This window comes from Polistes dominula, unplaced genomic scaffold (genome assembly GCF_049000335.1).
Source record: "Polistes dominula isolate Pdom_NZ unplaced genomic scaffold, Pdom_raw_medaka contig_373, whole genome shotgun sequence".
NCBI classification, from domain to species: domain Eukaryota; kingdom Metazoa; phylum Arthropoda; class Insecta; order Hymenoptera; family Vespidae; genus Polistes; species Polistes dominula.
The window spans coordinates 605920-631275 of record NW_028300899.1 but is presented as its reverse complement, the minus strand read 5'-3'; the positions used below and the strand labels follow the sequence as shown (position 1 = coordinate 631275).

The 25356-nt window shown below is 30.3% G+C and overlaps 4 protein-coding genes across 8 annotated transcripts; all 4 read left to right on the top strand.

Annotated features, from left to right (window-relative positions):
- Positions 1-433: 433 nt before the first annotated feature.
- LOC107063613 (capa receptor-like GPCR) lies at positions 434-6696 on the top strand. The gene is made up of 7 exons (XM_015319789.2): positions 434-1194; positions 3182-3272; positions 3350-3549; positions 3633-3881; positions 5232-5571; positions 5772-6129; positions 6280-6696. Exons 1-6 carry the CDS (start codon positions 918-920, stop codon positions 5995-5997), a joined length of 1383 nt encoding a protein of 460 aa, XP_015175275.2. The 5' UTR covers positions 434-917; the 3' UTR covers positions 5998-6129; positions 6280-6696.
- Positions 6697-7400: 704 nt separating this feature from the next.
- LOC107063696 (Germ cell nuclear acidic peptidase) lies at positions 7401-11702 on the top strand. The gene is made up of 8 exons (XM_015315680.2): positions 7401-8152; positions 8260-9778; positions 9864-10085; positions 10165-10343; positions 10427-10791; positions 10848-10960; positions 11027-11134; positions 11239-11702. Exons 1-8 carry the CDS (start codon positions 8092-8094, stop codon positions 11534-11536), a joined length of 2865 nt encoding a protein of 954 aa, XP_015171166.2. The 5' UTR covers positions 7401-8091; the 3' UTR covers positions 11537-11702.
- A 475-nt stretch (positions 11703-12177) lies between these two features.
- On the top strand, positions 12178-23189 carry yem (yemanuclein). Of its 5 annotated transcripts, none has more exons than XM_015315657.2 (12): positions 12178-12520; positions 16043-16162; positions 16265-16366; positions 16474-16737; positions 16820-16988; positions 17377-17602; positions 17713-17874; positions 17986-18066; positions 18271-18306; positions 18763-18879; positions 19030-19209; positions 20178-23189. In XM_015315657.2, the coding sequence occupies exons 1-12, from the start codon at positions 12326-12328 to the stop codon at positions 21574-21576; spliced, it is 3051 nt and encodes a 1016-aa protein (XP_015171143.1). In that variant the 5' UTR covers positions 12178-12325; the 3' UTR covers positions 21577-23189. The 5 variants fall into 5 exon arrangements, with proteins under 5 accessions (XP_015171143.1, XP_015171124.1, XP_015171117.1 ...); XM_015315638.2 differs by having other exon boundaries at positions 17164-17602; XM_015315631.2 differs by having other exon boundaries at positions 12179-12520; positions 17161-17602.
- A 109-nt stretch (positions 23190-23298) lies between these two features.
- On the top strand, positions 23299-24972 carry LOC107065609 (uncharacterized). The gene is given in 4 exon segments (XM_015319501.2): positions 23299-23980; positions 23983-24352; positions 24476-24706; positions 24819-24972. Coding segments are annotated over 4 exon segments (939 nt in total). The 5' UTR covers positions 23299-23793; the 3' UTR covers positions 24970-24972.
- Positions 24973-25356: the final 384 nt, after the last annotated feature.

Here is a 25356-nt window from a genome sequence, read left to right as displayed (position 1 = left end):
GTTACGATTACAAATAATGATGAAGTTTCATAGAAATAAATGAGTACGACTTGTGGTTAATTGTTGAAATAAAAAATAAAAAATAAAAAAAAAGCAAATTAAAAGATGAATAAACGATTTTTGATATTGGTATAAATAAAAGATTAAGTACAATAAATGATGATAAATATAGGATAGAAATGTTATGAATGTTGTTACTAGGACATAGGACAAGATCGGAGAATAAAATACATGTTCGAAGAAATTCTTTTGGATTTTGCATGAATTCTCTCTTGGCATCTTTGCATCTTTGAAAGTGCATTCTTCTTTTGATGCATGATGATGACATGCGCACGATTATATTTTTTGAATGATAAGGTCTAATTCGCAGACTCGCTCGAATTGAAAATAAGGGTTGGATGCGTGGTAGATGGGACGCGTGGGAAAACGCGGATGAAAGTCATAGCAGTAGTAGCTAGCTCAGTGATCATCACTTGTTCACGAAGTGTTCACACGAACACTCGAAAATCGATTCTATTGTCAAACTCTCGTATAAGTATCTTAGAAAGATCATATTTTCATTTAAAATCATTTAAATAAATAATAACAAAATCTTCAAGCTATGAGTTTTTGTGTAAAAACTCAAATCGTGATTCGGTTTCGTGACGATGTCAAGGAAGTCTAACAATTGTGATGCAAGTTGTCATAAATTTATTGAAAAACGAAATAAACATGGAACAATTCAGAAATATTCGGAAGATATTTTTATTATTTACCACGAGATTTTATTTGATTCTTCTAGTGTGTATCAACGATGATCGGAAGAAATCAAAATCGTTGTTGATTCAATATTGAACAAAAAAAAAAAACTAACAAATTATTATCTATTGTTAACTCGATTAATTAATTCGAGAAAAAAGACTCAGTATTCAAGAGGTATGAATATTTCAAGCCGTTACACGATCCCTTTAAGCAATATCACGGAGCTTACAAATTTGGATGAAACGGAATATTTGCTAAAAAAATTGGGTTCCAAATATTTACCACTTCAACTAGTTTTACCAATAACATTTGCATACGTCATCATTTTTGTAACCGGTGTATTCGGTAACATCATGACTTGTATTGTCATCAAGAAAAATCAAACTATGCAAACCGCTACGAATTATTATCTCTTCAACTTGGCTATTTCTGATCTTCTCTTATTGATTTTAGGTGAGTGATGTTTTGTCTCTAACAACTCGTTTCTATTCATTTTAATGAAGTTCGAGGAATGTTGACCATTGTAAATTGTTAACGAACTTGTATGTATACACGTGTACATTCACGTTCAAAATACATTTTTGTTTAAATATCGTATTATACATAAGTTCTTTGTTCTTTTTTTTTTTTTTATCGTGAAATTTGTGAAAAATTGTATCAATCACTGTCAACGTTATTTTGAGCAAAGATAAAATTTGCGGGTAATCTCGAATAAAGTTTCTACTTTATGTCATCCTCACACATTTTCTCTCTCTCTCTCTTTTTTTTTCTCTCTCTCTCTCTCTCTCTCTTCCTGGTTGTTTCCAAGCTCAATGTTATTATCACTTTAAACGATCCTACTTTTTCCATCAAGAAGAAGAAGCAAAAAAAAAGTTCGCTCTATTATTTAACAAAGTTCATTTGCAAACTTTAAAAACATTGCTAATAATAATTGAGAAGATAATAATTTTTTTGTTTACTTTTCATTTAAAATTCAAATATTTTTCTTCTATTATTTCTTCTTCTTCTTCTTCTTCTTCTTCTTCGAGAGAGAGAGAGAAAAAAAACTTTATTCAAATTTTGCTTAAAAACTCGAACATACCTCCTATTCGAATTGAAAAAAAGTAATTTAATTCTTTTTTTTTGCATTATAATTACTTTTTCGTTCACATATAACGTCCTCGAACTAGTTCTATTTCTATCTTATTTTCTTCGGTAAATTTTAATATCGCATTTAACTTGTGTGCATTCTAATTAACGTCAAAAGAAGATGTGCCGTCATATACAAGAATCGCAGTAGCAGTAACAGTAGCAGCAGCAGCAGCTGCAAATTCTCTTGGAACACAATTAATTCGGATTTTAGATATGATCTTTAAATGACGATTTTAAGTACTCATTCACTGATTAACATTCCATGTTATATCGAGAATATATTCAAAGCATCCCACTTATCTCATTTCGCTCAATCATTGTTTTCTACCTTTTTTTATCATTAGAATATCCAAACTTGAAAATTCTTCATAAGCAGTAAGTAATTATTCGATTTGAATATCAGCTTCGTTAAAGTTCTCCTTTAATGACGTATGAAGATATGTATAGGAGATACAAGAAGAGAAAAATACAAATACAAATAAAAATAAAAACGCAGAAGGAAAATATTCGCTAAATGCAATCAGTGGAAATAAAAAGTAACGATGAAAGAATACAAATGGTTGTTTTATCGAAACATAAAATCATTGATAATATACGATAATCTAATTTTCTCCTAACATATACAATAAGTTTATACTTTATATATATATATTTAATTTATTTATCTGATAAAGTTATTGACAAAGCAGGAAATACGACAAAAATTCGAATTTCTTTCTTATCAAAGAAAACTTGTTAAAAAAAGAAAAAAAAAGATTTATCGATTGCGTGCGAATATATGTTGTATAAAGAAAATACACGTGCGCGCCTATGTTTATGTGTGTGTATGCACGTACGTGCATATACATATTATATACGCAAAACGTAGATAAGCAATTTATTGGTTTTGGATAATATTCTAACAAAGATAAATTTATATATATATATATACATACATAGATATACGTATACGTAACAAAATACAATATAAGAATAAGGACGTAAAAAAGCTCGAGGAGAAGACGCATAAATTTCTTACAATAGCATCATATTTTGTGACATTTCTTATTAAATTTATTCAAAAATAAAATAATCATCTCGACTAAAAAATGATACAATTTATTTTGTTATATTATTATACCTTATTTAAATGATATTATTCTTTGTATTATTACATCAAAACGATAGAGCGGATAATTATTAGCAAAATTACAAATGTTCATCGCATATAATGGTAGAAATAATTTGAACAAAGAGCACAATAATAATAATACGTCAATTAACCCTTTCCATGTTAGAACTTTATCCTTTGTTTCGCTGTGTTTCACAGGTTTACCAAATGAATTGAGCATTTTCTGGGAACAATATCCATGGCAGTTTGGACTGTACATGTGTAAATTACGAGCCTTTGTATCAGAGATGTAAGAATGAAATTTATTTCTTCGGCTTTATGATTATCATCTTTCTTCTATGTATATTTTTCTTGGATATTTTGAAGGTCCTCTTACGCGTCGGTACTCACTATAGTAACATTTTCATTGGAAAGATATTTAGCTATTTGTCATCCTTTGCATCTTTACACCATGAGTGGTTTAAAACGACCAATTAGATTTATTTTGGGTACTTGGATAGTGGCACTGATTTTTGCTATTCCATTTGCCATTTATACAACCGTCAACTACATTGAATATCCTCCAGGTGATATTATTACAAAATTATTATTATAGATCATCATTTTTTATATATTAATGAAAAAACTTGTTCTCTTGTTTAACATTCAGAATCAGGAAGATATTCAGAGGATTCAGCATTATGTGCGATGCTATTACATAATATGCCAAACTTCCCACTTTACGAGTTAAGCTGTATAATATTCTTCTTAATCCCTATGGTGTTCATAGTAGTTCTCTATGTGCGAATATGTCTCAGAATACAAAGGAATACTCTTGATCACAGTATCGAGGGTACGGTTCGGGTTCACGGTGAGACGAGACAAGCACACTCACGAAAGGCTATTGTACGCATGCTTAGTAAGTCAAAGATTTCAATTTCTAAGGTAACTTAATCTATCAATTGAATCTCTTTGATGATGTACAAACGAACTTGAAATCGATTTAAGAATAGAAAAAACTTGAAAAAATAGTTAATATAACAACGAGATTTGAGGGATCAAAAGAGAACAATAAAAAGCAATCGACTTCCTTCAAATCTCATTAAAAGCGCTCGTAATTATAGTCATCAGGACAAATTCGAAATTTAACGTTTATCTCCGAATTGCACGTATCGAATCATTTCTGTCATTTCATATATGAGTAAACGTTTGAAACTTGATTAACACTGGAGATAACATCTCTCGTGTAATTGAGAGATAAAATATGATTTACATGTGAAAATCCATCGTAATTACGATGTTCTTTAAACCATAGCTAACAGTACTGGAAGAAGCTCGCCAAGCGACACACGATATACAGTCTGTTAAAGCTAATTCTTAAACTAGAGCAAACAGAAATGAATATTGTTAAAGTAAAATAAAATTAAGTTTTCTAATTGTCTTTTATATATACATGTATATATACATTAGTAAGTCAATAACTACAACTTGCTAACAGTAGGAGAAAGATTTTCTCTTACATTAAATCTTAAACAAGATGTAACTTTGATCTTGTCTTTGAAGTGTTCAGAGAAATTTATATAAGTTTGTGTTTTTTAGTTCACGTAAATACTATTTCATTTTCATACGCGATTATAACAAGTTGAAAATCATATTTTTTGTTTGTTTAGTCGATAAGAAAAAGTTAATGAAAAATTACATACCTACCTTAAATCGTTTAATTTCTGATTCGCGTAAATATTATTTTTCTTAATTATTATACGTGATCGTAATAAATGGAGGAGTATCATATTTTTGATATTGATTGATAAGAAAAATGGACATATTCATACGTAACATATCTTTCGAAATATAATCCCATTTTGATTTATATAAATGATGTAATGGGAAATAGGTTAAACGTTGACCATGGAGTTGTTATTCAATATGTGTGCATACAAAAACATGATATACGTACATATATCGATCAAAATTCAAAAAACAAATACTTCAAAAAAATGTAATTAATACATACGAACGTATTTCATCAAAAAAAAAAAAAAAAAAAATATGAAACGATAAATATTTACTTAAAGATTTATTTACTTTTGAGAACACTCGACGTATCTTTCTTTTTTCTGTTCTATTATTTTTATTATAATTTACATAAATACACGTGTCAATATTTTATAATGAATGTTTTATAATGAATCAATTCTATTAAGATATTTATTTCTATTAATAGAAAATGGAAATATGAAAGAGTACTATTCACATAAATATGTTTCAGTCGCCGTTGTCATAATGTTCTTCGTCTGCTGGGCACCTTTTCACGCACAACGATTGCTTTACGTCCATCGAACGTCATATTTCAACGATATAAATGAATGGTTGCATCCGTTGAGTGGGTGCCTTTATTATTTCAGTACCACCGTTAATCCAATTTTATATAATGTTATGAGCGTTAAATACAGGATAGCATTTAAAGAGACACTTTGGTGTTCATCAGTCAATCTTTCCACTCCTCCGGATGGCAACAATAGTGTTACGGTTTATGATTGTGAAACTGGAAAAGAATTTCGTATGATACGTATCAGGAGTTCGCGTTACAACAAGAGGAGTATCAAAAGGTGGGGCTTAATAAAAACAAATAAAAATAAAAAATCTCGGGTATATGAGTCGTTTAGTGCACACATCGATTAACTGCACTTTTTGAAAAATCTTAAATTTAACAAGTGTCAAAGCACTTGGTATAGTCATAACTTTTTATATTTATTATTAACTTTAATGAATACTAAAGATTAACATCATATCATTTGTTGATTTTTAGATATGATTCGAGCGAACAATCGAATATCTCGCGAAGATCATTAAAAAATTCTCAAAGAAGCACCGAGGACGATGAAAGAAGTTCTCCCATCGAAACTTCTATGGACGATGATCCACCGATCATCGTATCTACGAAATCATCTTTCGTCGTACAATCGTACAACGGACGAATAAAATGTTGGACCACTAAAAAGAATAGAAGCTCTTCGAAGGAAACGCACATTTGATCTGGGCCTTATTTTCTTAGACGAAAGGATTCGTTCTATAAATTTACATCCAATGATGTGAGAAAGTTTATTGAAATTGGTGAATCAAATGAGACTTTCCAGTGAATATGATGGATTTCTTTCGTATGAAAGGTAAGAAATAATTTCTTTCATAAATATTGATTGTAAGTGTCAAATTCGTATTAGTAAATTTTAAAGTAAGTATGTTGAAATTCTTCAAATAATTACTACAAATGACCAATTAAAATCATGAAATTGTTGAAGACTCATTTATGTTTCTAGATCCTAATCCAATTATATCAATTAATTCAACGTATCGTCCACATATGGGGAATCACGTGTGGATTAAAGAATTAATTATACTAAATGTAATCAATTTTTATTTATAGTACCATTTGGAAAAACATAAGAAAGATAGGACGAATTTATAATATTACAAACCCACTTTTACAATACCCAATATTACAATATAATATATATATCTTTAGAATATTGTCTTATCCGTTTTTTGACAATTAAATATTGACCATTTTGCACTTCCACGATTGTTACAACGTATTGAATAACTAAAGTGTAAAGGGTATATAATACTCAAACATATACGCACACATAAATGTTTTATGCTGTAAATATACGTTGCATGTATAACAATTATTATTCTCTTAAATAAATGGCTTTAATCGTTAAAATAGTAAATAATGCATATGAAGTGATTTATAGTTATACATTTAAAAAAATGAGAAAATCAATGTTCTGTTGTATCAGAACAAATCACAAAAGTATCAATATTGAAAATAGAACATTAAAATAACTCACGCAAAGCTCGCAAACGAAGTTTTCCCTACAATTTTCTTTCTGAATATAGCTGTTTATATCTTGCGAATATTCCATATTTATTCATTGCACGTAATATGCTAATAATATTATTTGTAAGAATTGTATCTTTCGTTGACGTGCTAGGAATATCTTCATATTATAAATAACACGGAGTAATAATAACGAAATTTGATTATTTTCAGAAGAAATTTGATTATCCTGTCTTTATTATTTTATTACTTCATGATTTGAATAAAAATCTATTACTTAGATAATAAAAGATTATTTTACAACAAACTTTGAAAAATTGGAACATAAAGATGGATTTTTTTCTTTTATGTAATTTTATCACAAGAATTATTTAACACTAGATTTACGAATTGAGCCAATTTGACTCATTGAACATTTGATTATTTTATATATTTATAAAATTTAAATACTATTTTTTGAAAACTTATTGGTTTTTAGTTACGTAATGAAATATACGTAAATATTAGTTCAATTCCTTTACTCAATCCTTTATTCAAACAATGTTATTACGTCATTAAAAAATAATGAACAAAACATCCGTAAATCTAGTGTTAAATTAAAACAAAATTTACCGACAGAGCTGTTAGTAACGTCATCTGACGAGTTATATTATGACTAACATTGTCTTATAAGATAAGTGAAGTATTTTCATTTCAATTATACCAACTTACGAAAAAATAATATGATACTGATTTAATTTTGATATATTTTCAATAAATATTTTCACAATAATTGATAAAGACAAATTAATACTATGTATTATGTAATTAATAAAAAAATATATATTAATGAATTTTAATAATTAAATTTTACAATAAAAATACTTTTTGTATTCTTTCAAAAGTTGGCAGCTATGCGTATAATAACTTGTAACGACAAGTTTGAATTTGTGTTTACAGATTTGTTTCTGCATATACTTGGAACAAAAATATATATACGTTTTCTTAGGATATAATTCTAAGAAATGTTATTTTTATAATGTAAAGTGAAAACTGATTAGTGAATTAAATTAAAATAATAAACATGCAATGTTTTTAATAATACTGTGCTTTTATTTTAGTGAATGTTATCTTATTTTGAATACAAAATTTTGGATTTTTTTATTAGATATTCTTAATAGAAAAAAATTTTCTAATACAAAGAAGCGATTTATAAATATATTCTAAGAATTGAAAAAAAAAATATGTTGACGTAATTCATAGTTCAGAAATAAAAACAGATACCTCAAAGAGGATAAGACAGAAAAATATGAGTGATTTCAGTGATAATTCCTTTTCACCTTTTCCTACTAAGCAGAAATATAGACAAGGTAAGCTAAATAAAATTAATGATCTATTATACAAATTATAATTAGAATGATTTATACTTTTTTTTTTAATAATTATAATGATTTATTATTTTATATATATATACTAGATTATCAGATTTCACCTGATATATCTGATAGTATTGAAAAGACTGAAGAAGATATTGTTCATTTACCGATCATTGGTTCCCAAGATTTTGCATTAAAATTATCAGACAATTCTGTAATAGAAGATACTCAAGATATTATTACTGAAAATAACACAATGAATACAAAAAGGGATTCTATAATAGTTATTAGCGACTCGAGTCCTGACAAAAGTTTCGAATATTTTAATAAAGACAAGATTATTACACCTGTGATACCAACAAACACTTACAAGAGTGCAATAAGGTTTAAAAATTATATCTTGGAAATATCTGACAATTCAAATGACGATGAAACTTTTTATGAAAAATATAGAAATGTATCAACAAGAAATAAACGTGCTAGTAAATTTTCTAATCTTAATGACAAAATTAATTCACGGGATAAGAATCCGTATTATACTTCTGATGATAGTTCTAAGGACAGCAGTACGATAAGTTCAGAACACAATAAAAATACTAATGTATATAAAAATGAATATATTAATCCGACATTATTAAATATACGACATAAGAATGAGAATTCAAATAGACAATTAAAAACTACATCGGAAGATGGAAAAAGTGTGTATACTCCTGTTTCCAATTATAATTCATTGAATAAATTGACTGATATTAATAGTAATAGTTCTAAGAAATCTAAGACTCCTGTACAATTGACCAAAAGTAATCTAAGTAAAATCCTAAAAAATATCGAATCAACAAAAGCTGTTTATGAATCACCAAAAACACCGAAAGTTTCTAATATTATAATCGATGAAACTTTAGATGAAGAAGAATTGCATCCAGCATTATCAAGTAATGATAGTTTAATAAGAAGATTTAACAAGCCACCTGCTACAATTATAGATGAAACGACTAGTGATATTACCAAGAGTAACTTTTCTGAAACAAATATGGTAACTTCGTCTAAAATATATGAAAAATCTATCAATGCTCCAATTATTGACAATCAAGAAACATACCTATCAGAAAAAAAGAAGCAAGAAATTTCAAATTGGCTTATAATGAGTTCACCACATTCTTCTAATGATAGTTCGTTCACTAATGTACCTGCAAGCATTAGAAATAGCATAAGTTCTGGGAATAGTAGTTTAGAAAGATTGGAGTTGAATTATGAAACCCCGAATAACAGAAACAAAATCAAATCAAAAACCATAAAGAATAATGTTGTTGCATCAGATACAAATAATAAAATTAGTTCTGTGTTGGAATCGAAACAAGAAATAGCACATAAATGTTTAGATAAACTTAATGAGGATGTTCGTACACCTTCAAGGGTTCAACAACAAAACAAATCTACTGATCAATGTAATAATATAGGTATAAAACAATCCCATAATATGGACGTTATACAATGTACAGATATATTAGATAAATTATATGGTAATATCTGGAGGAATAATGCAACCGCCTTACTTTCAACTCCTATGGATAAACAAAAAGACGTTATGAAAACAGATAGAGCTGTACAAACAGAAAGGTAAGTTTTTACTTTTTTAAAATAAGAAATAAAAAATACGTGTAATAATAATGTAAAAAATAAAAAATGATTTTTATTGTAATAGAAAAGGAAGGAGTTATAAACATTATGCAACAAAAACAGGAGATAAACAGAAGAGATGTAATACAGAACATAAAAAACCAAAGCATAAAACGCAAAATTTCATTAACGATAGCTCTTCTTCTGATAATGAAACCGAAAGCTTGTATTTCACCGCTCTAACAACTCCACGTGCATCTGATCCTATATCAAATAAAGTTAATACTAAATCATCTTCTGTTCAAAGGTATATACTATACTTTTATTTAATTTTTCTAAATTTTATACAATAATGCAAAATAACATTTCCAAATTTGTTTCTACAGACGCATTGAAATATATGATTCTGACACAGATGATGAATATAGTACTACTAATCCCTCTTTAGAAGTACAGAAGATGTTAAATAAGAAAAAGTTATTATTTAGTGATGAAGAAGGTAGTTCTGATACAAGTGAATTTGATCCAAGCGATGATATTACTAAAAAACGTGTATATAAGAAAGGTAATAAATCATATTTTTATAAGCATGTATTTTTACAAATAACACATTACAAATGTTTCATTAAAATTAAATTGATTTTGCAGATATACCAACAAAAACAACAAGAAATGTAGTACTAACAAAAGAGAGAAATCTTTCGTCTGAAGAAAGCGAGACAAAGAATACACACAGAAGTTTTTTAGCTTCTCTATCTGATTCAGTACCTCTGATCAATGCTCATCCAAATGCAAAAAAATATAGGCTAGCGTATAAAAATAATAAAGAAGAGCTTTGCAAGTATTTGTATAAATTGTATAACGAGAATATTTTTGACAAAAAATTACCAGAAAATATGTTGATAGAATGGAATGTTCGTATGAGAGGAACAGCTGGATATTGTTACAATAAAAGATCTGTTAAACCATTAGGAGGTATTCTCAGATCTTCGAGATTAGTATTATCGACTAAGGTATGTGGCATATGCTTATACAATTTTAGTTAGTAATTAACGAGAATTTTCCACAGGTTTTAGATACACCTGATAGATTGAGAGATACATTGATACATGAAATGTGCCATGCTGCTGCTTGGCTAATAAATGACGTATCCGATGGTCATGGACCATTTTGGACGGCATGGTAAATTTAAAAGCAAATTATTTTTTATATTTATATATTTTATTTATTTTATTATATTCGATTTAGGGCAAACAAGGCAATCAAAGTATTTCCTGAACTTCCACCCATTCGTCGTTGTCACGATTATAAAATTAAAACAAAATTTACATACAGATGCATCGAATGCGGATATAGGTAAAAATATTACATTATTTTCATATGATTTATCGTATTTAATAATTTTTTTAATTTTATCATTAATCTTAATTAATTGTTATATTGTTTCAAATAATTTTTAGTATTGGACGACATTCTAAATCTTTAGATATCGACAAAAAACGATGTGGTCACTGTTATGGTAAATTTGAACTACTCATCAATAAGACAACAAAATCTGGTACAGTTCAAATGCAAACGCCGAAAAGAGAACCATCCGCATTCGCACTTTATGTTAAAGAAAATTATAATTCGGTGAAAAAGGACAAGAACTTGAAGCATGCTGAGGTGATGAAAGTTTTAGGCCAAAAGTTTTCGGAAATTAAAATAGCCAAGAAAGACGTTAACAATGTTGACAATAACAGAGATTCGTTCGAATGAACGTATATTCTTTGTATTTTTTAACAAGTATTTTTATACTTTTATGCATATGTTTTAATTATGTTTTTAATCTTACCATTGCAGGCACAAAACATTTTAAGATAAGAATCTAGACGCGATAATGTAAATTTAAGAAAAATGTTTTAATAAAAAATAAGTAAGACGATGTTTTGAAACTCGATTAATTTTATTATAAAATAAAATTATATATTAAGATTATCAACTGAAATATTAAATAAAATATATTAAGTTTTAGCCAATACAAAACAAATGCTTCATACGAACCAATCGGAATTTCAGAAAACCTTACGATGAATGCATATGATGCGTCAAAGTGCATCAGTGTATATGCAATACAATAGATCAATCAATCATTGCCTTAAGTGATAAAACTATTTATTATTATTTATTTTAACATTTCATTTATGTATTACTTGTTAGAAAAATGTAAAGAAGAAAATACTATAAAAAAGAAAGGGGAAATAAAATCCAAAAAATTCAAAAATAGCGCCATCGCATTAAACAATAGAAAAATATAGGGAATTAGTAAGAAAGAAGAAACTAGGGAATGAATCTGCGCTTGCGCATCTGACAGCGACGGCGGCGGCGGCGGCGGCGATAGTGATATCGGCGTCTGCAGCGCACTCTAAAAACAGTCGTGCCGAAGATGGCGACGTGTGAGTGTTGGTGTCGGTGGAGTGTTTAAGAAAAGAGAAAGGGACCATGTTGTCGTCGCGGCCAACGCACTGTTTCCCGTGATTCGCAATCGAGCTCGGTGCAAATGTAGGAATGTCAGAGGTTAAACGGGTACCCCTGCAAACCCTGGAGTTTCCGGAGTCCCTGGGCCACGCCGCGAAGAAGGAGAAAAAGGGTGAGAAGGGCAAACAGCTTGCGCCCTCCTTCCGTTTTACGCTTACTTTGCCAGAGTCGAACGAGAAGGCATGCCCCGAGTTCAACTACGCTCAGCTTTACAAAGCAGCCGAGGTTAGTTAATCTTCTTTATCGTTTTATTTTTCAATTATCTCTACAGACAGGTAAAAAAAGTTACGCTCTTAACCGCGTGCCTCGATAAGGGCACAACGCACCGGTCGCATTTATCTCTATCTCTGTCTCTGTCTATCTTTTTTCTTTCTCTCTCTCTCTCTCTCTCTTTCTATCTCTCTTAACGACTTTGAAGAAGAAAGTGCAAAAATACGAATGGTTTGGCGTCGCGAGAGCGACTTACAACGATGCCAGATGCATCGGCATGCAACCGCTCTCGATAACGACAACTACTGTCACGCGTCCTTGTTGCCTAACGAGATCTCTCGATTACTCGATGACGATTATTCCTTTCTTCAATGTCCTGTGTCTCCTATATGTGTGCTTGCAACCCATGAGAAAAGAGATACTGCTAATCGATTAAATTCTCCGACATTTATAGTAAATTTTCTTTTTCTTTCTTTTTTTACGAAATATTCTCAATACAGTTTGTGTCTAATAATTAAAATAATAACTCTTTGAATTTATAAACGTTGAGATATTAGTTTGAAAACAAAATTTTTACCAATTTCAAATAATATCCTAGAGAATTATTCCTTCACTTGAGATCACTACAAAATCATCCATTTTAGTTACTAACTCCTCTACTCCTAAAGGAGGAAAGGTGAATACAACGTACAAGCCGACATTACAATTCCTTTCAACGATACTACTTTCTCTATTGTTCTTAGAAAAATATCCTTTATATATGCCATATTTTCATACATTTTATGTTATACTACATATAATAATAATGTTTATTATTAAAAAATACAAAAATCATAACGACAATAAAGTTATCTCCTAAGACAAATTTCATTTTTTTTTTCGAAATAATATCAGACAATATGTTCCTGGATACATTCTTTCTTCTCTCCTCTTCTCTCCTCTCCTCTCTTCGTGTATCTTTCTCCCTCTCTTTATATCTTTCTTTTTTTACTGCGCTACGCTGGAAACTCGTGATCGTCGACACGTATCGAGAGCGCATGTATAAGAACACGACTTGACCTCTCGAGACATATGTCATGCCTTCGTGCATGGCTTTTTAGTTTTCGAACCCCATCTTCTTCATTCCCTCCGCCCACTCCTCTTTAATTTTTCTATTCATCTTCCCCTCCCCTCTCCCTCCCTCCCTCCCTCCCTCCCTACCCCCCAATTGAGAGAATCAAAAATTTGTTACATTTAAGTGCGCGCGCGTTCACGCGAATTATTTGCTTCTTTGCTGTGTAGTGTATATAATGGCGGGGGGTGGTGGGTTTGGTTGGCGGGGGAGGTTAACGAATAATATTTCAAGAAAAAGGATAATTATATATGTAGAATATTTGACAAAGAATGAGTTTCTTCTGGTTTTTGTCCGACGACCATACGGACACTTCTTCCTCTTCGTTATGAATTTACACGATAGATGCGTGCGCGATTGACGTATATATACGTATACATATACACATATGTTTTATGATAATCTCTCTCTCTTTCTTTTACACTGTCTCTTTGTTCGTAGTCGAGACAATGAATGCATGTTGGTGGTGGTGGTGGTGGTGGTGACTACTTTCATGCGCGTGTGCTGTATCATCGTGCACATGCATGCATTCATGCGTACGTGCGTGTGTTTGTTTAATCGAACAACGATGGCTCTCTCTCTCTCTCTCTCCTTTCATTTTTCTTCCTGACGTTTTAACAATTTTCTTTTTTCTTATCTATTTTCTTTTCCTTTTTTTTTTTTTTTTTCAAAGTTAATTAATAATTAATCTATGCGTTCTCCTATCATTTATCACTCTCTTATCTTCCCTACCCCTGTCTTTTTATTTTCATCAATTTATTCTTATTTATTTTATTTACAAAATAACGAAAGAAGATGCTTTTATAACGGTGTATGTGAAAATTATGATTCACGTTACCAACAGTCTCATAATTAAAGATACATATATATATTAGAAAAGAATAAAAATACGATTGGGTTTTTTTTTTTTTTGTAGCCAAGCCTATTATTCTAAGGTATCATAGATTTTTGTCGAACATGTACAAGGCTAAATAATAATAATAATAATCGTTTATAATACGTAGGTACAAACTCAATGGTGGTGGAAGGGGATAAATTACCTTCTCCCTTCTTTTCTTACGTTTTTTCCCCTCTTTTCCCGCCATCTCGGTCGATCATTCTTTCAACATTGCATCTATACCAACACACCATAAACGTATAACCGTCGCATGACACGTATACACACATTTCTCTCTCTCTCTTTCTCTCGATTACAAGAGTAGTATAGTGAGAAAGAGAGAGAGTGTGTGTGTGTATGTATGTGAGAGAGAGAGAGACAGAATGGTCTTTTGTCGTTGATAGTTATCGATTCACCACCGCATAGTGGTTAGTGTCCTTTCGCAGGCTGCCCTTATGGATCTTTCTTCTCTTCCTCTTATCTTTCTATCTTTCTTTCTTTCTTTCTTTCTCTTTTCTTTCTTTTTTCTTTCCTTCCTTTCGCGCCTTCTTCACTACGCAACATGGATTTTTGAAATTCCTTATATTCCTATAGGACATTACCCCGTCTGCTACGACCCTCCCCAATAGTATTGTATTGTACCTGAAAGGACAGCAGTAGGGGAAGTACTTTTTTTATTCTTTATACACACCCTCTCTCTCCCTCTCTCTTTCTCTTTCTCTTCGTAGCTCTCCAAAGATTCATCCCCTTCATTTAAAAAAAAAAAATAAGATCGTATTATTTTTGAATCGTTATATATACATTTTTAAAATACACACAAATAAATATCTGAAATAATTCAATATTCGTATGTTTAATTTATTTATTTTCTTTTTTTTTTTATATATAGACTATTTTAATGAATTTTGTCATTTTGTTGTTGTTTTGTTATCGGATTGAATTTTTAATCTATTGTTGATGATAATATTATCTCTGAAAACGGTCACTCTACGTGGCGTCCCTGTATTAGGAGGGCAAAATGCTGAAAGAGGTAGCTCATGTTTAAACGTAGAACACAAGCAAGCAAAGTATACGCCGTTTATATCGTAGGTTCATGTTTCAACTGAAACATGTTCTCCTGGTATTATCGAACTTTTTTCGCATCGTTTCAAAGTTTAATATTATCGCTTTCTTCTTCTTCTTCCTTTTTTTTTTTATTTTATTATTATATTTTCCTTGAATTGTGTGTTGTAAGATTTTTTGGAAACAATGTGGTGTTTTGTTTGTTCTAATGTATATAAGAAATTTCAATTTTTTGTTGTTGTATAGTTTTATCTTATCGATTTAATGAAATAAATCCGATTGATAGGAGAATTATGTATGTTTAAAAAGAAATTTTAGAAACTTTGGAATTTATTTATTAGGTTTAAAGTTCTTTTAGGACTGGCCACCTCTGTGTTCTATTTGTTCATAGTCCCTGAAATAATTGAAAACAAACAAAAAACAAAAATGATACATTTATTGTAATAATATAATGTAATTGTATTTTGATTTATGTTGTTGATAAAAGAAAAAGCGAAGAAAAGAACAAAAAGGAGGAGATGAGAATACGACGAATGGGCTGGATCCCTACGACGACGATGACGAAGATAAACTTAAGGATATGGCAAGAAGATTCGAGGCCAAATACGTACGTATTTTTACAGAGAGATATTTATGAATTACAAAGAAATTGTTTTCATTCAATTCAAATAATTGTTTTAATATTTCATATTATTATTTTTTTTTTTAGGGTACAACTACTTTGGGAAAGAAAAGACACAAGTATGATGATTATGTGGATTTGGGTGCAGGATACGATGAGAATGATTCTTTCATTGACAATACGGATGCTGTGAGTGATCATTTTTTTTTTTTTTTATATTAAACATTTCATCGTTTAATTTCATTTTACCTTTTTTTTTTTTTAATGGTTTATTTATCTATCGATTATTTTTCCAGTACGATGAAATTGTACCAGAAGAGATGACCACAGCTCATGGGGGTTTCTACATAAATTGTGGTGCCCTAGAATTTAAAGCTGCTGAAAGGCATTCCTTAGTTCACAATAACAACAATAATAAAAGTAACAATGATGAAGATGAAAGTAGCGATAGCAGCGAAGAAGAAACTGAAGATGTCGATAGTCCAAAGAGGGCGGATAAAAGAAATCTTAGTTCGTCGGAAGATGATGAAGTAGACGACATGTCAGATCAACCGAGAAAAGTAAATTAAATAATTTTCTCCCCTCTTTATTTCATAGTAAATTAAATCTTTTCCTTTATTACGATTTATTTCATCCATGAAGAAGCAGAAAGTCGATGAAAATGGAGATAAGAAATCCAACCATGAAAATGTAATCAAGAAGAAGAAAAAGAAGCCACAGAATCATCAAACCCAAGAACGTTCGAATTCTCAACAGGAAGCCGAAAGGCGGAAAGAAAAGGGCGAAACGACGGATGCCGAGGGTGGTACAGGTATATTCATAGAAATTTATTATTTAAATATTTCACGGTTTTTTCTATTGTTTTTTTTTTTGTTTTTTTTTGTTTTTTGTTTTTTTAAATAAATGCTTTAAGAATTTACAATTAGATCCCTGTTTCTTATTTTCTTTGTATTTTTTTTTTTATTTTTTTTATTTTTTTAAAGAAGTGTCAGAAGATCAAGAGGAAAAGAAAAAGCCTGATAAAGAATTACAAAAGACTAAAGCTACGACGGAGAAAAAATTTGATATTAAAAAATTTGAGAAAAAGCCATCATCCACCAATAGTAGTAATGGGTGTGATGCGAAGAAAATAGATTTAAAGAAACTTCCTGGTAAAGACAGTAATATCGACGATGCTATAGAAAGTGTCGTTAATGCAGCTAGGGTCGAAGACGAGTCGAGTCAGGACACATCGGATTCTGGAAAATCTCGTGGTAATCTTGGCACAGACTCGGAGTGCGATGATATTGACAAAGAAGCACCATTACCGGACGGCCTTCCTGAAGATATCAAGGAAATCGTTAACAAATTGAAGGTACACGCGGAAAACAGCAAAGAGGGTAAAAGCAAGTTTTTCAACCCTTCGGTCAACTCTGCTTTGTTTAGGTGAGTTTTTTTTTTTATTAACATGGATATTGCAATTTAAAGAGAGAGAGAGAGAGAGAAGGGAAGATAATGTATATAATTATTGTTATTATTTTTTTTTTTTTAAATAGTCTAGAGAAAAAATTGAGGACACTGAATTCAGCGAGCGCAAGACCGCAGACGTACGAACACCTCGCCCGATTTCTACCTTGTAGTAAAATAACTCTTCTTAATAGAGCGAAAAAGCTTTATCTGCAAGATGCTGAATACAGAGTTAAGGAAACAATGCAAAGGTAAAAGATTTTTTTTTAATTATTATAGAAAAAATTAAACAATTACATAATACTAATATCATCTGTAAATTTATAAACTTCAATTGCTGGTAAAGTTTGTTGGTGTTTCAGGTTAAAAGCTATCATTGATAATACAATGCCTTCGGTCATGGATGCCTTTATCCAGGAAAGTCAAATGGTTGCCGATGAAAAGTAAGTATCTTTCTTTTCAATGAAATAATTGATCAATGAGCTTTCGATAGAGATATATGTTTGAGTTGATTGTAATTCTACACAGAGAAAACACATGTTGAAAATAAGAACAAAACAAAAACAAACAAAAATCAAAATAGAAGTTAATTCTTTAGGTTGTGTAGGATTTTAAATTGGAACTCATTGTACTTTTCTATTTCTCAGTCCTCAATTATACTGGGAGATATATCGGTACTGTTGGTAAGGTGCCCCTCGTAAGAGGAAACCCTTTCTCTATTCTTGCCTGTCCAATTTCTCTTTCTCTTTGTCGTTCCCTTCATTTCTCTTCTGTCTTTATATTTTTCCCCTCTTAATCTTATCATGCTTGTAAATACATCTGCTATTTCAATTTAACAAATGAAATCTATTTTTCAAATTGGACATCAGATGATATCATTTTCTCTACATTGCAAAATTTTGTATAAAACGATTTCAATAGTTTTGAGATAGCAGAAGATCAAAGTCGGCGGCGGGGCTTTTTATCATCAGTATCAATATTTAGTTTTTCACTGGCATCATTTTTTATATCAAATAACGTGTTGTGCAACATTTTGTCAATCAAATACGTTTCCATTATTCTTCATCACCGCAATACCACACAACAATCCTATTTCTTAATCTTTTTCCTTAATTATAATTTGTAAAATTAATTTTCAGGGGATTTGAAGGTTCACCCGCTGCCGCTGAAAGTAGCGATGAAGATGAAGGCTCGTGCAAAAGTACGGAGAAATCTAAAATTCCGAAGAAACGATTTCCTTGGACAGATGAAACTAAGTATGCTATTTTTTTTTCTGTTTTCATTTATATATTGAATTTTCAATTCATGTACATGCATTTTGAAAAACAAAAAAAAAACAAGAAAAATTATTAAACAAATTTTGACCTGTTTTTATTTTTATTTTTTTTTTTATTTTTATTTTATAGGAAACTAGTATATGAAATAGCAAATGCAAGAAGACAATATTTTAAAATTTTACGACCTAGAAAAGAAAGTATGGAGTCATTTGTGGCAACTTTTATGGATACAAAAGTTTTGCCATTATGGCCATCTGGTTATGTACGCTTACAAACTTTGTTGAAGTATTCTAATTCTGTCGAACCAACGTAAGTACTATTATTATTATTATATGATACACACATGCAAATATTTTTGCCCTTTTTTCCACAAATTTTGATATTATTAGAAAGGATTTTGTATTTTTCACGCTTTGCTTTATAATGCACGAGTTGTCTCTGTTTAGCTTATCTAATTTTTGTTTTCAAAGGTGAAAGAAATATTTCTTCCGCATGTGTCCCATGAGTAATATTTAATCAAGATTATTGACTTTAAAACGTCACGATTATCGATCAGTTAAAATAAATTTTATATAAAAAAAAAAGTCACGCGGTCAGAGCAGATCGAAGCCTGCAATGCCAGTTGTACATCCATCATCAGGTAGTTAGATGGTAGTTCTATTTTCTGGTCATTGTATGTTTTAGGGAGGTGTTTGTGTTGGATTAAAAATTACAATTTCAACTTCTCGGATTAAACTCGATATTGGAAGCTCTAATAATAATATTTAAAAAAAAAAAAAGAAAGCATAATAAAAAAAGCTCGACAATCGCAAGCTCAATATTTCTAATGCATTTGTAGATAAATAATTTTAGTGCGATGTATGATAATGGGCCCTTAATTTTTGTCACTTCTCGCTCATCTCTCCTCTTTTTGTACATATTTTTATTTTATGTTTAATTTTCTTTCTTTTATATTCTTGTACGTTCATTGTCTTACTATTTATCATTAAAAATTTGTCAATTTATTTATTTAATATTATTATTATTATTATCTTTATTATTATTATTATTATCATTATTATTACTATTAATATTGTTATTATTATTATTATTATTATTATTGTTATCTTTATTGTATCCCCTTTCTATTTTTATCTATTATTATAACACATCGAACGCTGCATAATCTGTGTATACACTTTATAACTATTGTATGTACATTATTACTGCTGTTATATATTCAAGGATCGGAAGATATACATAAACATAATGTTATTATTTTATATTTCTGATTTTAGAATTAAAAGGAAAGCAAAGAAGTTGAAAGATGTTGTCAGTACTAATAGTGTTTCTTCTTCTGCAAATACAATTTGCAATTCTTCTACTGGAAGGCTCGAGGCAACAAGCAGTAATAATAATAATAATAACGTTGCTGCTACTTCTGCTTCTGCTTCTACTTCTACTTCTACTACTACTTCTACTTCTGCTATTCAAGAAATGGAGAAAACTCCTCCTACAAGTGTTGCCGCTAAGGTTGCAACTGTTAATGAAAACTCTTTGAACGTTACAAACATCGGAACACTTAAATCTAACGATAACAATGCAGAAAAGAAACAAATAAGTTCGAAAAATAAAGAAAAAAATAAAGACAATGGTGGTAATAATACGGGGGCGGCGGCGGCGGCGCAATTTGATGTAGCGTCAAATATCGTTTCGAATTCTACCGTTGGAAAAATCTCCGTTGTACCTACGGCACAATTAATGGCACAAAAGCCAACCAAAAGTCACTTGGATAAGTTTAATTTAATGGACTTAGCAAATAGTTCTCTATCAATTACACCCGTCAATGATTATCATAAAATACCCGCAAAGACGAACGAAGTTAAAAAAGATGTAGTCTCTATTACGGCCTATCCAGAACCTTCCAATATAATATCTAACGCTAACGAAGTTCCACAAAGTGGACATGTAAATGTACACAGACAAGAAACTTCATATCCAACAACACAACATTCTAATTATTCATTAGCTAATCAAACTTCTCCACACTCTAAACCTGTTGTTTCTTTAAAGCATAGAATATTACAAGATAACGCGGAGATTAAAAATGACAAAAGATTAGAAGATAAAGATGTTGAAATTACGAATAAAACGGAGAAGAGAGACAACAAGAGACGCGAAAGGTGTATGGAAAATAAGCACAAATCGCAAGACACGAAAAAACGAAGAAAAGATCCGAAATTGTTGGAACAAGTTGGACCGCCACCACCATCCATACACTCGGAAATAGTTTCATTACCACAGCAAACGTCTCTTTCTAAGGAAGAACAAGAACAAAGACAAATCGAGGAAACTGTTGCCGCTACAACCTACTTGAGTCAAATAATCAACGATGACACCTCTGCCAGGACGATAACGGATAAAAGAAAAGATGGCGGATATGTTACGGATGAGTCTATAGGAAGTATGGTATCTACGGAACAGGAAAAGGATGTTCAAATGGTTATGAGATCATTAAAGGAATTACAAGAATTACAAGAAATGAATTGTTCTCCTAGCCATTCGCCGGTTAATGCTTGTGGCATTCAAAAACCAAACAAATCGAGTGTGCAGTATGTCACTTATCAAGAAGAGTATCAACGATTGTACCTTAAAAAGGAAGATAAATTGCGACCGAAAGAAGAAGCACAGTGGTAAAGGAAAAGACATTATTAAATACGCTTTAAGAGCGTATATTTTAGACGATGATTATATAATGGATAGGGTCAAATAATAATACCATTGGACAAAAATGAAGAATGAACTTTTATAGACAAAAGGGCATTTGTCGAGATCAATTAATAAAATGGGTCAAATGTGATTCTTCGAAACTTCTTCCATTATTATTATATTATTATTATTATTATTGTAATAGAGACGTTTTACTTACGTCAATGGTCAAAAAATTATAGAATGAGAGAGATAAAGAGAGAGAGAGTTTTGACGGCTGATATCTCATTGCAATGCGTCATATACAAATTTTTAAGCATTCGAGAAAAGCCAAGAAAAAAAGAAATAAGTGTGTAAATACATATTGATTCGTTAAGAACAGCGTCAAACATTACCTGTACAGAATAAGTATAAATTATGAATTTATTATAATCTATTAAGTATGTGTAAATAAGTTAGCGTCCAGTCGTCGTCGCCGTGAATGGGGTGGCTAAGAATACAATTTTATCCTTTTTTTTTTTAAATAGAATTGTTTTATTTTTGTCGCTTTAAATATCGTGTGTATCTTATGATTCTCAAATTAGAATTCTTGAAGGAAAATAGTCGGTGGTATTAAATAAGAAAAAGATTTAAAAAAGTTCTCCATTTTATATGAATCCATTAATAAATTGTCATTGTGTGATTAAAGTCGTGAGATTAATTTTTCGTCCGTTTTGTTTTTATATAATAATTGCCATGTGTCATGGGAGAGATATGGTATTGTAATTATAGAAAATAAACCAATACCTTATGTAAGAATAATATTGATCCTTTGGCCACCCTAAGTCACCAAGCGAAAAGAAAAGTTTCGAGTGTTGTTCCTTTTGTGCACACGAGCTGCTGTCATCTCACGTTGTTGTTACCATCGTCGCATCCGAAAATGCAGTGTGCTCTGAAGAAAAAAAAAACAAAAACAAAAAACAAGAAATATGACAAGAAAAGAAAAAAAAAAGGAATCGGTTAGATTTAATATATTTTTTATATATACTCTCTGCCTAAATTCATGTTGCCTTCCGAATTATTTAAAGAATACAGACTTACGAGAGTTCAAACATCTGAGTGAGTAACTAACAAGTGATCATTGTTATTGGCCTGTGGTAAGAAGAAATAGTAAATGTAGTGCAAGAATTCGAATATTTCCCGTTTCCCAGAATAGATAAATGGTGCAGCTTCGTGTGCAGCTAGATCGAATGATAGATTTTAAATAGCAAACAATGTATGCGGTGAACCAATGTGTGAGTTCAGTATTTACAGGTGGAGAGGAAAAGAGAGAAAGAAACAAACAAAAAAGAGAGAAAGAGAGAGAGAGAGAGAGAATGAGTATGAAAGAGCGAACGAGTTAGAGTATTTTTGGAACACGTAAAAATGATAATTAGTAAATGTATCTAACGTGATACACATCCTCTCCCTCTTTCCTTACCTCCCTCCCTTCCTTTCTCCCACCAACCCCATTTTAACAATATGATACTTACAGTACGTTTAAGCGTCTTGTACAAGAATTCTGCATTGAGAATTTTTACTAAGACGACTTCAAATATAAGTTTTGAATATTTTTTACAACATTTATATATGACTGTCTACCCCCCTCCTCCTTTATCCGTAAACGACGAGTATTAATCATTTCTATTTTTGTTTTTTTCTTTTTTAATCGATTTTTGCTAGGATTATCATATTTTTAAATAATATAACAATAAAATGTATATAATAGATTGAAAGTAAAATATTTGTAAAAATTCGAATCATTAAGACGTTTCTCGTCGTTGCGTTGCAAGAATTTTAATTTTCCGTGCATCCTTCGATTCGACTTAATTGATTCGTAACAATTAATGACTAAGGCCAATTTAATTCATTGTTTTCTTGGTTTTTTCTTTTTAATGCGTTGACAACATTTCGGTCATGGGTCACCTATGTTTTTTTCATTGAGACCGTAAGGTTTATCCTTACTGTACATTTTCTATCTTATTAGATTAAGCAAAAAATATGCAACTTTCGTTGCAGTGATCGTATTAACATTCCATTTGGTCGGTTCACAGGATATATTTCGTTTCGTCGGTTAGCCAAGGCCGTTTATTTGACTATAAAAGTCTTGTATGTTTTTAAAGAACAGTCAGTCTTAATAATAAATCGATTAGATTAATTTCAGGATTAAGTAAATTTAATTGCAAAATGATATTTGTACGAAACGTTTTGTTATTAATTTTCATTCGACATTGCGTTTGTTCCTATTATGATGTGGGCGATCAATTATCGATTTCTGGTTTAGAAAAAGGTAAATTGCAGCAGGTTCATTTGAATAAAAAACAATCAAGTAATCAGGATAATTCTTTGTACGATAAAGATTTGTCAACGAATCATGAAAAAAAGAAAACGTTGCTCATTACAACGAACAGGATAAATCACGCGAAGGGTTCGATAAAGATAGACATTCTTCCGGGCACGTAGAAATAACGAAAGAATCCGATAATTCATTTCAAAAACATGGTACTGGTTATTACAAAAAGGGTTTTCATAATACCGGTTTTAGTAATAGTTATCACAAAGATGAGGCTGGTAATAAAACGAGTTTTTACGAAGATAGCGATGACGAAAAGGGACATAAATCTTTTGATAAAAACGGTGATTATTATGAAAACAATTTGAAGGATCATTTCAGAGATGGATTACATGATGCTTCCTTTAAGGAAAAAAATAAAGCTAAACATGGAAATTACGATAATGGTCAAAGGTAAGTTCTCATTTAAAAAATTCATATTAATGTATATTATTTTATTCAAATTATTTATTCAATTATTAGGAAAATTTTAATTGAAAATTAATACCAGTTTATACTACATTTGAATTTTTGTAGATACGATGATTTACGTGCTCGTTACGATGAATTTCAAAATAATCGCCGATATGACGACGAAAGAAAATATTTTCACGACGATGTTGGAAGATATGACGATAGAAATCGTCACTATTTGCGTGATTATGATTATAAACATAATCCTTACTTTTATCAAAATTATCGCTTTAATATTCATCCCAAATATTATTACGAAAATCCAAACCATATTGGAATTTTAAGACATTATCGGTAACTTTATTTTGTTACATTTTTATTTTTTATTATATTATATTATATTATACATGTGTATTTATCTATATTTCAATTAGTTCCAATTTATTTCGGTATTTCTATTTCACAGCAATTATTATCCATACTTTCTTAATCGAAAAATCTATTATCCATATGAAGATTATTTCGATGGGTTATATAGCCGTCATTATGACATTGATTTAAAAAATAATAGATTCTGGAATGGACATTCGCCTTACCATGGTCGTTATTACCATTAAAAATTAGGAATGAGTATTCTTCAATCATTACAAGTAGATGTAATTAGGAATAAGTTTATTTACGATTACGTATTCGATTTTTTAAGTCATTTTTAAATGAGTTCTCAATAAATAATTCTTTATTGTACCACCATATAAATAAGAAAATCAAAGAATGCTAATAAAGCGGGATATGATAAAGCATCTAAAAAGATATTATTTTATTTTTAATTAACAACTGAAATAAATCAATGCTTTCTTTTATTATTTCATTTAGATTAAGTACTTACGTAAATTATCTAAATTCATATTTACTGCATTATCGTAAATAATTAGCTCATACATCGTTAGGTACACATTGAGAGCATTTGACAAGGTTCGAAAAATCCAGTTAAATTCTGGATCTGC

Excerpts from the sequence above, each read along its gene's own strand:
- LOC107063613 (XM_015319789.2), top strand. The coding sequence starts at position 918 with ATGAATATTTCAAGCCGTTACACGATCCCTTTAAGCAATATCACGGAG. Across the intron at positions 1,195-3,181 it reads TCTTCTCTTATTGATTTTAG|GTTTACCAAATGAATTGAGC; the intron begins GTGAGTGATGTT and ends TGTGTTTCACAG. Across the intron at positions 3,882-5,231 it reads GGCTATTGTACGCATGCTTA|TCGCCGTTGTCATAATGTTC; the intron begins GTAAGTCAAAGA and ends AATATGTTTCAG.
- yem (XM_015315631.2), top strand. The coding sequence starts at position 12,326 with ATGTCAGAGGTTAAACGGGTACCCCTGCAAACCCTGGAGTTTCCGGAG. Across the intron at positions 16,163-16,264 it reads GAAGATTCGAGGCCAAATAC|GGTACAACTACTTTGGGAAA; the intron begins GTACGTATTTTT and ends TTTTTTTTTTAG. Across the intron at positions 18,307-18,762 it reads GAGATATATCGGTACTGTTG|GGGATTTGAAGGTTCACCCG; the intron begins GTAAGGTGCCCC and ends ATTAATTTTCAG.
- LOC107063696 (XM_015315680.2), top strand. The coding sequence starts at position 8,092 with ATGAGTGATTTCAGTGATAATTCCTTTTCACCTTTTCCTACTAAGCAG. Across the intron at positions 8,153-8,259 it reads TAAGCAGAAATATAGACAAG|ATTATCAGATTTCACCTGAT; the intron begins GTAAGCTAAATA and ends TATATATACTAG. Across the intron at positions 9,779-9,863 it reads AGAGCTGTACAAACAGAAAG|AAAAGGAAGGAGTTATAAAC; the intron begins GTAAGTTTTTAC and ends TTATTGTAATAG.